Below are 16,178 nucleotides of genomic sequence, written 5' to 3'. Positions count from 1 at the left end.
GCAGCGAAGCTGGCGATAACGAATATCATAAGATGAGGAATACGTGGGAGGAACATCCTGTCGAAAGAACGTTACAGTTGGTAAGTAACTTGTTCTTTTACTTGAGACCCTGCCTTTTCTGGACTTGTGGCATGTAGCCAGATTTATTCTTGCTCCTCGCTTGTTATTTGTGATTGTTCTGTTATCCTTTGGTTGGGTTTAGCGCTCTTATGCCTCTGAGCCACTCTCAGAGCTTTATTAATACATTAAACTAAACAAAGCTCAAGGAAAGGAGGCTATTGTCGATGTCGGTTTCCCTCCGTTTTTGAACCCCCCCAAACTTTTTGTTTACTTTGGCTTACCTTACCTGTCTTTTTCCAGTGGAGCACTGCTTTCACTCCTCTGGGCTTTTGATCATGTGTTATGGGTAAACTGACGCATCATTCAGGCTGTCAGTACTGGGAAACTATGTTTCCCTTAGTCTTTGACTATGTTGCCATTTCTTGGTAACTTTTTATCTATGTGCCAAGTACCGTACAGTACCGCGCATAGGGGTCAGTTTTATGGCCCTAGCCCCCCTCTAAGGATTTTTGGGTGTTTGTACATTTGCAATCCCTGTGTCACTCCGCTGTGGCGACTGTCGCTTTAAGTGTCTGCAGACCTGCCCCACCGTATCCTGAGACGTACTGCACCGGAACCATCCTTCTCCTTTCTTTGAGAGATGAGAAAAGGCTACTGTCCCTCCACGGACGATCGTCCCTTCTCGCAGCCGCTGAGAGCCAGAGCATCCTGTAACTGCACGGGTGAAACCTACTAGCGAAGTGGACTAAACTGGGAAAGTTTGGTTCGGACTGTGTCGTTGGTCGGTGAGTACTTGCATCACTTACCGGTGGCCCCCTAGCACATCCATCTGTTTTTATGTATTATGATTCCTCTTTTGGAGGCTTCACGGGTCTGAGTTGAAAAGGGCAGGTCTCACTGACTTTCTCCTCCGTTTGAATTGCCGGTCCAGTGTAGCAGTTTCCTTGTGCGTTTCGGCCTTGCTCAAAGTGTGCTCTCGTGCTGCGCCTTTTATCCCTGTGGGGGAAGGGAAAGGGCCGTCAGGTGTGCATAGTTATAGTCAATTGCCTGACTCTGCCTGACCATTGTGTTGGGACATGTCAGGTAAACGGCTCTGGTGTTAGTTCGTTGTCTTTCACAGTGTAGGAAAGTGATCATGTCCGAAAAGGGGTGGCGGTAGAGCTTCTAAGTATCCTACGCGATAGGATGGGGAAAAGGGGTTAGAAAGAGGGGGGTAACGTGTCTGGCCTGTAAGTGTCCCACTTCCACTCCCCGAAGACCCCCATCGAGGTGATCCTCCTCCACTGGTTCACACCCAGGAACTGGATTCAATAGTGATGGCCGTGTCCTGGCCACCTGGTTGTTAGATCTCCGGGGTCCAGCGGGTGAGACACCTTCAGGTTTCTCACATAACATGCAGTGTCTGCCATGGGTGGCGTGCAGGCGCTGTGTTCTCAGAAGTAGTTCTGTATAAGTTCCTGGTGGGCTGCACACCCATCCCTGTCATCCATGTGATGGTGTATTTGCATGTCTGCAGCTGCATCCACGCCACTGTCATTATCATCCACCGGAGGCATGTCCGGTGGCAGGGGGGTGTTCTGCCAGATGCACATACTGTGCAACATGCCCAGGCCAGGACTATTTTTCCCATTTTCACTGGCCTGTACATCGGTGCCCCATCGGAGCAGTGATGGCAACAAAGCCGTGCCTTCAACAGTCCACGGGTGTGCTCAATTGTCACCCTTGTTCTGATGTGAGCACGATTGCATGCGGTTTCCTGGTGGTTCTGCGGATGCCTCACAGAGGTCAATAGCCATGGTAGTACGGGGTAGCCGGAGTCACCTGGATGGAAATGGACACAGTGTGGGCCATATTATTGAGGTGACTGGACAGTGCATGCTGTGGATGTGTGACACATGCATCTGGGTCTGTTCGCTTGCAGGCCATCAATCACCTTGCTGCACCCTATGACAGGTAATTCTGGGCAGGTAATGTGCAGGATCTGACTCCGAAGGATGGGTTGATGGTGATGGGTGGGGCAGAGTGAGGATATGCTGTGCTTTGTGACATGGGAGTGATGCATTCTGGTACCTGTGGTGCATTACATGTGCCTGTCCTTCCGTGCCCAGATTGTGCTGGTATGTTCTTCCGTTGATTCATGTGGTACATACCAGTCGTTGCCACCCACTCTTGTCTGCAGAATGTGTCCCTGCGTTTGCATGGCGTCTGGGGCCATGCACTGGTGACAGTGAACATCCCCATGCCCTGGTGCACATGCAATATGGTGTGTGTGTTGATCCTTTGACTCCTCTAATAGCCAGGTCTGTTGTCTGCCGTAACACAACTTGTACCCAGTCAGCGTGCTGTTGCACAGGACCATGGAGTCATGTGTTGATCCTGGCAAGTGTGCGCAGCAGTGTGCGATGGTTAGGTCTGCATCACAGACGACCTGCACATTCATAGAGTGGTATAGCTTTCTGTTCCGATACACCTCCTCTGGTGTGGGCAGCCACTAGCTCTGTGTGTGCAGTCCACTGTTCCCAATACATTACGTATGCCTGCAAGGGCATTGAAGCGGACCTTGGTGGCGTGCCTGTGCCGTTGGTAGGCGATGTGCTGGGACACATGACCCAGGAGGGAATCCAGGACCTGCACAAGCACAATTGAAAATGCTGGCTGGGAGATGCCATGCAGCTCCCCGGCTATGTTTTGGAATGTGCCTGTGAAATGCAGCACAGACACCACCTTCAACGGGAGGGGTTATGGCAGTACGGATGCCAAGGCTGCGCTGGATGTCGTCCTGGGTGAGGTCTCCTATTGCAAGGATGGTCTCCCTGTTCAGGCAATAACATGTTTGGATACGCCTGTCAGTCAGGGACCAGGGTGTGGCCCTTGTCGGGGATATAGGTGCATGCCTCCGGGTCACTACTTGCTGCCCATTGTTACTGTGCATTCTCCTTCTCATCCTCCTCCACTGCCTGTCGGCCTGTTGCCACTGTTGCACCTCCTGCTCATAGAGCTCCACCCCTGCATGCAGCACCTCCATATCCATGACTGCTGCCGCGAGTGGCAGCATGGTTGTGTTGGAAGGTGTGTGTAGTGTGGGTTTGGTCCTTTTTAGCAGCCGCTGTGCTCATTGTGTGCAACTGTGTCAATTGGATGCACCTGTGGCCTGCTCCTCCACACCTGGGCCTGGTTACCGCCTGCTCCTTGGTGCTGGAGTTTCTGGCATGGTTTTCCTAGTGGCACTGCTATTTTTGTGCAAGTGTTTCTGAGAAATCCGCTGTTGTAATGTCTTCTTTCCGCGGTGCCAGTGTTTCTGACACTGCTCCACGAGGTTTCCGCTGTTTTTATTTAGCAGTGCTACTGGCAACGGTAGCACAGTGTACGCTGTTGCTGGCACTGTTATTGCCAGAATTCCCTCTCGTAGTGCTTCAGTCTGGAATGAGTGCTAGTAATCGGAATTACCGGCACGTTGTTTCCGGACCGCCACTCTTGTAATGAGTGTAATGCACTTCATCTTGTATTTCTCACATCTGAGGAGATTGTTATTGGGGAAACAAAATGTTTCCTTGTATGGAAGAATTTTTCGTTGTATGTACTTTATATTTTTTCTGGTATCTGTGTATTGAGCATTCTTTTCACAAGTGATGATTTATGTGTCTATGGCGATTCTGTTTACCATTGAGTTTTGTATTAATGCTGATTTCGTTTATTTGTTGTTTGTTGTATATTGTTCCAACCATTACACAAGCTTGTGATGCTTTTTTATTGTTAGCCCGGTGTTTAAGGTTGTCAATGGGGCACACATACCTGTTGGTTTCAGAACGTGAAAAGTGGATGCCAGAACAGCAATATATATGGCATGCACATCAAATAAAGAAAGAAAAAAGCTCAAAGTAGTGTTAAACAACATTTTTATCACAGGAGTTAATATGCAGAAGATTACATGTGCCCTATATTGTGAACCTGTTTGACAAGGTGGAAGGTCGGTTGACAAACCTTATAGCTGCGGTTGTTTGAATTTGTAATCTTATATTTTGTTTTTCATTTTTTTATGTTTATCTGATGCTGCTTGATGCAGGGATGGGTAACACACAGCCATATGTTACTGTAACAATAGTTTGAGTTTCGGAAGGTTCATACCTATGCATGCGCTTCAGAAAGTAAAGTATATAGTGAGCATGTAGGTTTCGTTTATTTAAAGCATGAACCAAGAACTAGTTCCAATTGATTTTCACAAACGCTTGAGCAGTTTTCAGTGAGACTGTTAGTATGTGACTTGCATATATTAACGCAATTTTTTTATATCGACATATACTGTTGTTACTGACTCCTGTTCTTGGCAATATAAAAAAAAAGTGATTGCCAACTGCGAGGCCAACAGTTTTGCCTGTCTGGGCTTTGTCAAGGCAGGTTAGTTATATATCACACTGAACAATTTTTCCGAGACATTCACATTTATACATTCCTTATATGACCTAACATGGTTAACATGGGATCATGTGAGTTTCTATAATGATGGAGCATGTATGCGTTAGAGCAGACGAGTGCGTAGAGCATGCAGAGCACCTAGAGCATGCAGAGCGGATGAGTGCTTAGAGCGGATGAGTGCTTAGAGCGGATGACTACGTAAAGCCGTTGAGTGCCTAGGGCGGACGTAACGGGTGAAGTTTGTGGATGGAAAGGGTGACGTATGTAGATAGAACGAGTGATGTATGTCGACGGAACGGCTGACGTATGTGGATGGAATGGGTGTCGTATGTGGATGGAACGAGTGACGCATGTGGATGAAACGGGTGAAATATGTGGATGGAAGGGGTGAACTATGTGGATGGAACGGATTAAGTATGTGGAAAGTACTGGTGGAATATGTGAAAGGTACCGGGAAGTATGTGGATGGTACGGGTGAAATACGTGGATCGAGTGCATAAAACAACCTAGAAATACACTGAACGGACTGGAGTGCGTGGAGCGGACTGGAGTGTGTGGAGCGGACTGGAGTGCATAGAATTGCGCGACTTACATAGAATGGTATGGAATGCATGGAACGCTTGAAGAGCATGTAACCCACCATATCACATCACCACGCTTACTCTCTTCTTTACACCACCATTCAAATAGAACACAGAGATACTATGAAACCATTCGGTATAACTGTTCTCATACCAACATCTTCCACATACTCCCCATCACTCTAACTAAACACTGCTGGTTACACACCCCCCAGCCAGGCGTTCTCCTCAGGCCTAACGCAGTCACAATCGGTCTGGATAAATCCTGCCAGAATGAACACATACTCTTGATCTTTCAACCACCACACCTACCCCTATGAAGCAGCTAGTAAACGAATACCACACCAGCTGCACACCCCCCTCTCTCTCGCCCCCCCCAACCCACCCACCCTCCTCTCTCTCTCTCGGCCTCCCCGACCCTCCTCTCTCTCTCTCGGCCCCCCCGACCCTCCCTAAACCCCTCCCACCCACCCTCCTCTCTCTCGGCCCCCCCCCTCCCACCCACCCTCCTCTCTCTCGGCCCCCCCCCTCCCACCCACCCTCCTCTCTCTCGGCCCCCCCCCTCCCACCCACCCTCCTCTCTCTCGGCCCCCCCCCTCCCACCCACCCTCCTCTCTCTCGGCCCCCCCCCTCCCACCCACCCTCCTCTCTCTCGGCCCCCCCCTCCCACCCACCCTCCTCTCTCTCGGCCCCCCCCTCCCACCCACCCTCCTCTCTCTCGGCCCCCCCCTCCCACCCACCCTCCTCTCTCTCGGCCCCCCCCTCCCACCCACCCTCCTCTCTCTCGGCCCCCCCCTCCCACCCACCCTCCTCTCTCTCGGCCCCCCCCTCCCACCCACCCTCCTCTCTCTCGGCCCCCCCCTCCCACCCACCCTCCTCTCTCTCGGCCCCCCCCTCCCACCCACCCTCCTCTCTCTCGGCCCCCCCCTCCCACCCACCCTCCTCTCTCTCGGCCCCCCCCTCCCACCCACCCTCCTCTCTCTCGGCCCCCCCCTCCCACCCACCCTCCTCTCTCTCGGCCCCCCCCTCCCACCCACCCTCCTCTCTCTCGGCCCCCCCCTCCCACCCACCCTCCTCTCTCTCGGCCCCCCCCTCCCACCCACCCTCCTCTCTCTCGGCCCCCCCCTCCCACCCACCCTCCTCTCTCTCGCCCCCCCCCTCCCACCCACCCTCCTCTCTCTCGCCCCCCCCCCTCCCACCCACCCTCCTCTCTCTCGCCCCCCCCCCTCCCACCCACCCTCCTCTCTCTCGCCCCCCCCCTCCCACCCACCCTCCTCTCTCTCGCCCCCCCCCTCCCACCCTCCTCTCTCTCGCCCCCCCCCTCCCACCCACCCACCCTCCTCTCTCTCGCCCCCCCCCTCCCACCCACCCACCCTCCTCTCTCTCGCCCCCCCCCCTCCCACCCACCCTCCTCTCTCTCGCCCCCCCCCCTCCCACCCACCCTCCTCTCTCTCGCCCCCCCCCCTCCCACCCACCCTCCTCTCTCTCGCCCCCCCCCCTCCCACCCACCCTCCTCTCTCTCGCCCCCCCCCCTCCCACCCACCCTCCTCTCTCTCGGCCCCCCCCCCTCCCACCCACCCTCCTCTCTCTCGGCCCCCCCCCCTCCCACCCACCCTCCTCTCTCTCGGCCCCCCCCCTCCCACCCACCCTCCTCTCTCTCGGCCCCCCCCTCCCACCCACCCTCCTCTCTCTCGGCCCCCCCCCCTCCCACCCACCCTCCTCTCTCTCGGCCCCCCCCCCCTCCCACCCACCCTCCTCTCTCTCGGCCCCCCCCCTCCCTCCCTCCCACCCTCCTCTCTCTCGGCCCCCCCTCCCCCCCACCCACCCTCCTCTCTCTCGGCCCCCCCTCCCCCCCACCCACCCTCCTCTCTCTCGGCCCCCCCTCCCCCCCACCCACCCTCCTCTCTCTCGGCCCCCCCTCCCCCCCACCCACCCTCCTCTCTCTCGGCCCCCCCTCCCCCCCACCCACCCTCCTCTCTCTCGGCCCCCCCCCCCACCCACCCTCCTCTCTCTCGGCCCCCCCCCCCACCCACCCTCCTCTCTCTCGGCCCCCCCCCCACCCACCCTCCTCTCTCTCGGCCCCCCCCCCCCACCCACCCTCCTCTCTCTCGGCCCCCCCCCCCCACCCACCCTCCTCTCTCTCTGCCCCCCCCCCCCCACCCACCCTCCTCTCTCTCTGCCCCCCCCCCCCCACCCACCCTCCTCTCTCTCTGCCCCCCCCACCCACCCTCCTCTCTCTCTGCCCCCCCCCACCCACCCTCCTCTCTCTCTGCCCCCCCCCCACCCACCCTCCTCTCTCTCTGCCCCCAAAAACCAACCCACCCTACCACCCACCCTCCTCTCTCTCTCGGCCCCCCCACCCTCCCTCCCACCCACCCACCCTCCTCTCTCTCTCGGCCCCCACCCTCCTCTCTCTCGCCCCCCCCCCACCCTCCCACCCACCCTCCTCTCTCTCGGCTCCCCCCCCCCCCCCCACCCTCCCACCCACCCTCCTCTCTCTCGGCTCCACCCACCCTCCTCTCTCTCGGCTCCCCCCACCCTCCCACCCACCCTCCTCTCTCGGCTCCCCCCGCCCTCCCACCCACCCTCCTCTCTCGGCCCCCCCCCCCACCCTCCCACCCACGCTCCTCTCTCGGCCCCCCCACCCTCCCACCCACCCTCCTCTCTCGGCCCCCCCCACCCTCCCACCCACCCTCCTCTCTCGGCCCCCCCCACCCTCCCACCCACCCTCCTCTCTCGGCCCCCCCCACCCTCCCACCCACCCTCCTCTCTCGGCCCCCCCCACCCTCCCACCCACCCTCCTCTCTCGGCCCCCCCCACCCTCCCACCCACCCTCCTCTCTCGGCCCCCCCCACCCTCCCACCCACCCTCCTCTCTCGGCCCCCCCCACCCTCCCACCCACCCTCCTCTCTCGGCCCCCCCCACCCTCCCACCCACCCTCCTCTCTCGGCCCCCCCCACCCTCCCACCCACCCTCCTCTCTCGGCCCCCCCCACCCTCCCACCCACCCTCCTCTCTCGGCCCCCCCACCCTCCCACCCACCCTCCTCTCTCGGCCCCCCCACCCTCCCACCCACCCTCCTCTCTCTCTCTCGGCCCCCCCACCCTCCCACCCGCCTCTCTCTCTCTCTCTCGGCCCCCCCACCCTCCCACCCGCCTCTCTCTCTCTCTCTCGGCCCCCCCACCCTCCCACCCGCCTCTCTCTCTCTCTCTCGGCCCCCCCACCCTCCCACCCGCCTCTCTCTCTCTCTCTCGGCCCCCCCACCCTCCCACCCGCCTCTCTCTCTCTCTCTCGGCCCCCCCACCCTCCCACCCGCCTCTCTCTCTCTCTCGGCCCCCCCACCCTCCCACCCACCCTCCTCTCTCTCTCTCGGCCCCCACCCACCCTCCTCTCTCTCGGCCCCCCCCACCCTCCTCTCTCTCGGCCCCCACCCTCCCACCCACCCTCCTCTCTCTCGGCCCCCCCCCCACCCTCCCACCCACCCTCGTCTCTCTCGGCCCCCTCCCACCCACCCTCCTCTCTCTCTTTCTCGGCCCCCCCACCCTCCCACCCACCCTCCTCTCTCTCGGCCCCCACCCACCCTCCTCTCTCTCGGCCCCCCCCCACCCTCCTCTCTCTCGGCCCCCCCCCACCCTCCCACCCACCCTCCTCTCTCTCGGCCCCCCCCCCACCCTCCCACCCACCCTCCTCTCTCTCGGCCCCCCCCACCCTCCCACCCACCCTCCTCTCTCTCGGCCCCCCCACCCTCCCACCCACCCTCCTCTCTCTCGCCCCCCCCTCCCTCCCACCCACAATAACATCCTCCTTTCATACTTTGTACTATCCTCCTTGCACTCTGGAGCCTGTAAATGCAAAATAAGAACAGCAGTAAATACCAAAACGATTGTCTTTTCCAATTCTTGTTAATATATCTTTGTCTAGTGAAGTGTAGTTAAGTATAGAAAGTCTAAGGAAATTGCAGTTCCCAGAGCCACCAATAATAATCAGCTTATTCAGCAATATTCTAGTATTTTTTGAATGATCTGTTTAGTGAAGGGCTTAGAGCCATCACCAGCTATTTTTGTCTCGGTCTGTCATTTGGTCATTCTGCTTGCCCAAAAATGCTCTATAAAAAAGAAATTGCTTTTTCTTTCAGACAATCCCTCAGTATTCCATACCTTGCCACTCCAGCTCAAATGTGGTAGTGGAACCCAGTGGACTCTTGGAGCTCAATAATTTCACCAGCCAGCGTATTGCTGATGAAGAGACCGCAATGGAGCAAGACGTGGACAGCAGCGCAGAGGAAGGCACAGAGCCCAGCCCTTCTCAAACATCAGTTTAACGCGGCGTGAAGAAGACATTGAGCTCTCAAAGCACACCCCTGTTACACATACATGTCCACTATTTTCATTCTACAATTGTTATCTGAGCCTAATGGTGTATGGTTAGCAAACATCTGAAAAGTCATAAAAACGAAATGTACATCTTTATAGGGCAATCCCACCAGAAGAGCTGTTGGATCACAGAGAAGGATCCACCCCGTCACCTCTTTCTGAGTATGGAAAGTTATTCTTCTATTACCGTAACAGCATAGGACTGGAGTTCAAAATGGCATGGGAGTTGTAAGTTAGTGGTGTTGCTTTTTCATATACGTGAGCAGCGTGCAGTCCAGAGTCTAGAGTGTTACTTTATGGTGGAATTAAGAAGAGACCAATGCACTGACCCTGTGGCTTGACAACCAATCTAGCTTGTTAAGGTTGACATCCTTTCTACCACTCATATGTCTTTTCCATAATTGTATTTTGTGTGCAGGTCACCACGAGATGAAGTTGTTTATTTGGGCACTTTTTGTAAAAAGCTGTTATCCATGTACCATATTTCTATGTTAAATTATTGCACATTTGTCGACTGTTGATCTCATCGTTGTTACTCTGAAGTGAAAATAGTTAGATCGGTGAGGTTATGATGTTATTAATAGTGTTGTGGGCACATGTGACTTGAGTGTTTAACCTGCCTCCTTAACCTATATTTGAACCAGTTCAGAGGTCCCTACTGCATCTATACGAGGATAGGCGAGGACAAATTGGCCTCATGCATTTTTTGGTCAAAGTTGCAAGATTTCTACAGCTTACTACTGGTAACGGTGGGACAATATCAGTTTTAATTCTTTCCCTAAAATAAAACTGCCAAATTATGAATTTCTTTTACAGGAATATCACATGTGTTCATCTTGTTTTTAGTACGGTGCAGTTGATCAATTTGTGGTTAACAAACGACGACTTTGGTACCCTTCATGGCAGAACTATTCTTAGGCAAACTTAATGCTATTTCTAATACATGGCCTCTTCCCCGAGCACTGCTCAGCAAAATGATATTCAGAGGAAACGAACCATTCACTCTTAAATTCATCACATGTACCTCTTCCTAGTAAAAGTCCTTTCCTTTGCGTCTGATCGAAGCCTAATCAGTGTTGCCATGCTAAAAGATGTTCTCGGCACCTCTCAGTGTGATTGAATATAGCTGAAACCCTTCAGAGAGTAATCCCATGCATCTATTGCTGCAGTCGGGACCTTTGGGTCACCACCACTGTTTTCCATATCATACTTGTGCAACAGGTTTTCTAACATTAAAACCCTTTATGTGTATTCAGCACAAGAAAGGTTGCCCTCATACTCGTTCTCTGCAAGGCTGGCCTCAAATATTTGGATAGGCTCTTTTTTTTTTTATTCGTTGCTGTTCTTGTTTACTGTTTCCATTTGTACATATTGTTTACATAATTCTATGGACAAAACATGGAGTGCAAGTTATTAAATTTAGTTAACCTTGTATTTGCATAATTTACATTAAACTTTGTGTATCATCAGTTCGAAATATCAGAAAGCACATTTGCTATCCCTTACCTGAGTGCATTATCCCAACGTTGGTGTAGTTAGTTCATACGGCGAGGAGGGAAGATCACTGACTTCATGATTACAAGGACTCTTAGTGCATTACACCACCCTCCATTGCTTCCCTCTCTGCAGCCATCAACCACTCTGCTGTGTGCAACCGAGGATGCTTCGTGGGCCAGGCAAGTTATTTGTATTAAAAGCTACTCAATGCAGAGCTTCCCAGGCCTCTACCTTGAAGCCTCTTTGCAGCAATCCATATTTCATTTACATTGTTTCAAAAATTCAAACCTTGACGATTCTGAATAATATGACAGCAGGGACTGTCCTGCTTTTTTTGTTCTTTCTTTCAGTGCCCTTTACACAGGATACTTCAATAGCTGTAGCCATTGACGATATTATTTCATGTATTGCTATTAAAAGTCGGTTATTGCAACCTGAACTCTTTCGAATTTGAAGAAAATACATGCAACAGGAGGTAGATACCACGGATCACCTGAGTGTAAAGTAAATCCCTCAATCTGTCTCTTACTTTTTGTCTCCTTAACACCTGCTTCCTTGCCCCCTTTGTGGAACTGAAACTGTTTGTCTGGCCTCCTTCGAAGAACAGCACTAAGGGCACCATTGAGGTGCGGAATGCTTATCAGCTGTTTGGGGGAAGTGATTTCATGAGCCCAGACTACTCTAATCTCTGTATGCATGGAATGGCAATCAATGCCAGTCCCAGAACTGTAGGGTGCTGCAGTGTTGGATTGGGTAAATACAAGGCATATATTTCTGTAATCCTCAGTACTTCTGGTCTAATTATAAAGTCAACAAATCTTGCTTTGTGCATATACATATTTTCTTTTTGCCGGTCATTTAGCTAAAAGTGGCTTTGAAGTTGACACTTCCGAAGGCTATTAATGGACCACTGAGGCCTAATCGAGGTCTTCCTTTTAAAATGTTCTCTGTTGCACAAGGATCCCATTCACACCCCAAAGTTGGCGTCATCCAGTTGATTGAGATTTGGTAGTAATGAAACTTTCAGGTATTATTTTTGTTGTGCGGAACAGAAACCTTTGTACACAGTGGTTCCCCTTGCCATACTTGTATTGGCTCATTCTGTAAAGGGGTCCTTGTAAACATTGTGCTGATAAATATCCCAGCAGCCTTTGTATCAGCAGAAAAGTACAATTTTTAAAGTACTGTTTTTCTCTTCTTTTGGCTTTATAGTGGGAAACTTCCCGTATTGTAATTAACTTATTTTATTCCCCTTTTGGGTTTTTTCATTTTATGGGAAAAAAAGTGTTTTCTGCCGATAAAACCGTATGTCTAGACACTGAAATAATGACGTGTTACACAGGGAAGGATTTTTCCATCGTTCAAGGGAACAGTGACTAGCCAACTCATATCTACGTGCTTTATTTTATAGTGTCTAGGATAAAGAATCGACAGCCCTCCCTACAACAGATACAGACCTATTTTCCAAAGCTGCTCGTGAGACGTTTTCTGATTTGAACCTATTGTTTGCTTTATAACCAGCGGACAATGGAGCATCACTATTGTGTGTGTGGATTTACACATAAGGCAGTGTGCTTCAAGCACTAAAATGTGCCTAATTCGGTTGATGAATCACAGCACTTAGCAATTCCTCAGCTAAGATCTTTCTCGTTTGATTAACTGTGTTTAGAATCCCAGGGTTAAGAGCTCTAGATAGGGTATTAAAGACAAACAAAATCGCATCTACTTTGCGAAGGAAAGGACGAGTTTGGATGAACCTTTACTACAGTGTTAATGCAAAGTTGCGTTTACCAAGGTCAATGGTGTGCAAACAATATAAGTGCATCACTAATGCATGCTTACCACACTGTGAGCGACAGGAAGAATGCATTAACAAACACCTTTAACCACACAGTGCATTCCTCTCTGGGAGGCCCAGGTCCTTTCCTTGCTAGAGAAGTTGGGATCCTGTTTTTGGATCAGGGGTGTAATGAGTGCACGATTGTGCGGAAGTCCTCCATTTAGAATTCTGAATTGTCTTTTTGGTCTATTTAGGGGGCACTGCTGCACTTCAATCAAATATCTGCTTCTACCAATGAAATGCGTTCATCATTTCATAGTTTGTTTAAATATGAATTAGTACACCTGCAAAACTTGCCCTAAAAGATTGCTGGTGAGATGAAAGCTTGGTATGTGCTATTTAACCTTTGAGGATTTTTAGGACATTCTCTTCTGTTGTAATGTTAGAATAGTACATTACTTGTCACACTAAAGCTTCCTTTGCCTGTGTTTCAATCTACCTTCTGTGCCTGTGTGCTGTTGGTTTACATTGCAGTGGTAGGCAGTACCATATTAACTCATTTAAATGTTGGGGTCTTGAAAGACCTAAATAGCAAGAGTTACAGATTTGCACTTATCCTGAGGTTTTCTGAGCGACAGAGGGGGTTAGTGGGCTACGGACCAGATCCTTTGGCACCCTTTCCACTCCATTTCCTAGGAGGGATTAAGGTGTGCATGGGTTGTGTGTGTGAGGGCGTGTGTTGTGTGTGTGTGTCCATTAGGAGTATGACATTGGACCTCTTTTTTCAAGACATTTATATATCCATCGGTCACTGGAGGATTAAATATTCACATTGTTGCTAAAAACGTTCCCTTTAAATAGGGTTCCCCAAGGTAGGGAGAGTTGGAGACCAGGGTCCTTCAAGATAGTTGCTCATATTAAGTTGTTGATTATACTAGTGCATGATTACATTATTAGCATTTCTGTACATTTTGGACCTTGGTTTCCATGTATATGTTTGCTTTGCAAAATGAGTTCCATCTTCCCATTTTGTGTTGTGCCCTCTGAGAATGTCTCTCCTATTTATGATTTATAAATATCTTCATGTGACATAATTTCCTTTATGTACTGATGTTTTCAAAATATTTCAAAATACACTGCCAGCATTGGAGTTTCTAATTAGGCCACACTTAACCCTTCACTGGCATATTTAAGGCTGATTTATTGAAGCTACCAAGAAGAGGATAAAACATGTAGAATGTTTTCAGACACTAGGTTTACGTTTCACTTTTGTAATTGTAAATAAGAATTTTGTTCCACTGTTTTCTGTACAGACCTTGCGTGTATTTATAAAATATTTGTATATTTTTTGAAAATGCCAGTTTGTATTTTGGTGCTGAAGTTGCTACAACCTGGATTCATAAGATGTCTCCAGCGATGCAACCTTTTGCCTCGATGTACATATTTTACATTCCTCCTTTGATCTACTGTTTAAGTTGGAATTGCAATAAAATTGCATTATGTTTGAAGCTCTTAAAAGGTTCCACAATGGTAAAAAGTTGATGAAGTTTTCCAGTTATCAGTGAAAATGATAATGGCTGGACTGAGGGAAGGCAACTTTGCTGGGATTGCGATGTTTGATGGGATCTAATGGCCATTATCAGTTACTTGACTGATGAAGTCGATGTTCTTTACTTTCCATAAAATGCACCTTTGCTAAAGATCTTACAATTTTACCAAAATGTACCTTTAATAAGTTGATCGAGTGCTGTATGCATACATACAGAATTGTTATCCAACAAAATGTCCGTTATGTATATATGTTCTAATGTTTTTAAAATCTTCAAGTTAACTAAATAGTGTAAAATAGCTGTTATTGTCAAACTCTGTTTCATAAGGTTTTGAGTATGTGCTACTTACAGAAGTAGCTTGCCAGAAGCCAAGAAGCTGAGGGATTTTGGTAGATTTGTCCTACCTGTATAGAAACTTGGTTATACCCAAGAATGGCACAAAAGACATACATGGAATGTGGAAGCATTTTTATGTATGTGCGTATGTATATATAAATATGTATATGTTTAAGTTAAACACAGTAGCAGTGTACCATATTTGTTTTGGTCAGCTGTGTATTACAAACCTGGTCCAAGACTGTTTTTTTTCCAGTTATTTAAAATGTCACTAGAAAGTTTGTTATAGAAATTTCCTAGTAAAGGTGCATTGCAACTCCATCTTTGTAAACTTGCAAATTGTAATGAGGCAAAGTGGGAGGGACATACAATTGCAGTCAAAGTGTACATATGCAATTTTGATACTTTAATAAAAGTACTTAGTTAATTTGTATCTTCCTTCAGATTTCAGAACAATAAAATTCAGTCTGTTACTCCTTTTTTTTACACTGTCTTTTTCTTTGCCTTGTTTAAACTATAATCTTTGTAAAGAAACAATATTGGTCAAAATCTTGATTTTCAGTATTTATGTCCAGTTTTCACTTTTTAATTAGCTTTGGACTATTAGTTACATTGCATGTATTAAGCAGAAAAGTTAGCACGTTTTTGTTTTTTTACCATAACTGGGTTTTGATGTCATTGTAGACATAAATGTTTAGATTGTTTAATTTAGAGAAGGGTTGCATCATTTTTGCATTTAGAACTGAAATTGTTAAACTGGATTTAAAGACCCTTTGTTGCACAGGCTCTCTATTTAACAGCTATTGAATTGAAAACGAGAGTTAATGACTTAAGGTAAAAATAATTCTGATAGGATACACGCAAAAACTTTCCATAAGACCTTTATCTAAAGTTTACAAATGCCCCAACATTAAGCAAGACTGGTAACATACAGGTAATGCTGCGGGAAATAGGATGAATGTAGAATGATTTAATAGCCACTTTGCCAGTGTAGGGTTTTAGTTTACCTCTGTCACACAGAGCTGTTCATTTGAACCTAGAAGTACACAATAGATAGCAAGCCTGAAAAAGATCAGTTTATATTGGGCAACATGTTAGAGATGTAATGCCAAATGAATCACTGTGGTTTTGCCTGTGCTACAAAAACTGTATTCGAACACTTGTATTTTTATAACATTTAGACTTTATTAAAACAACCCTTGCTTGCCAGATGCAGGGAGTACATTCTTAACATATTTTCCATACTAGATGCATCAAGAAAAGGCTTAACTTACAGCGACACATGCTCCCAAATATACCAGCAACTTTTAATCGGGCTGCAGATGTTAAGTGTGCTAACGTCTATTTGATTTCACCTCTATTTGGATTTCAACACCCCAGAATCATTAGAAAGTGCTTCACGATTAGTGTCAGCTGCTTCCCATCATTGTGGAGTGAATCTGAACACCAAATGCACAAAACAGTACTTAAGGAAAATTATTGATCATCCTCAACATTCTACATGCAATACTGCCTGCCTGCAAGGAAGCATTGCATTGAGACAAATTAAATTCATGTAGAAGTAAAATATGAGTCTTGCTAGAAATGTA

The 16,178-nt window shown here is 49.3% G+C and overlaps 1 protein-coding gene across 5 annotated transcripts in view; it reads left to right on the top strand.

Annotated features, from left to right (window-relative positions):
• Positions 1 to 15,075, top strand: part of EMSY (EMSY transcriptional repressor, BRCA2 interacting) — a 698,405-nt gene extending 683,330 nt beyond the window's left edge. For all 5 annotated transcript variants that reach the window (XM_069640042.1, XM_069640040.1, XM_069640041.1 and 2 more), the window contains one exon: positions 9,189 to 15,075. In XM_069640042.1, the coding sequence (XP_069496143.1) occupies positions 9,189 to 9,374 (186 nt within the window). In that variant the 3' untranslated portion in view covers positions 9,375 to 15,075. The remainder of the gene's footprint in view (positions 1 to 9,188) is intronic.
• Positions 15,076 to 16,178: the final 1,103 nt, after the last annotated feature.

Source organism: Ambystoma mexicanum, chromosome 7q, assembly GCF_040938575.1.
Source record: "Ambystoma mexicanum isolate Mex_15411 chromosome 7q, UKY_AmexF1_1, whole genome shotgun sequence".
In the NCBI taxonomy this organism is placed as follows: domain Eukaryota; kingdom Metazoa; phylum Chordata; class Amphibia; order Caudata; family Ambystomatidae; genus Ambystoma; species Ambystoma mexicanum.
Note: the sequence above shows the minus strand (reverse complement) of the source record. Positions and strands in the feature narration are given on the sequence as shown.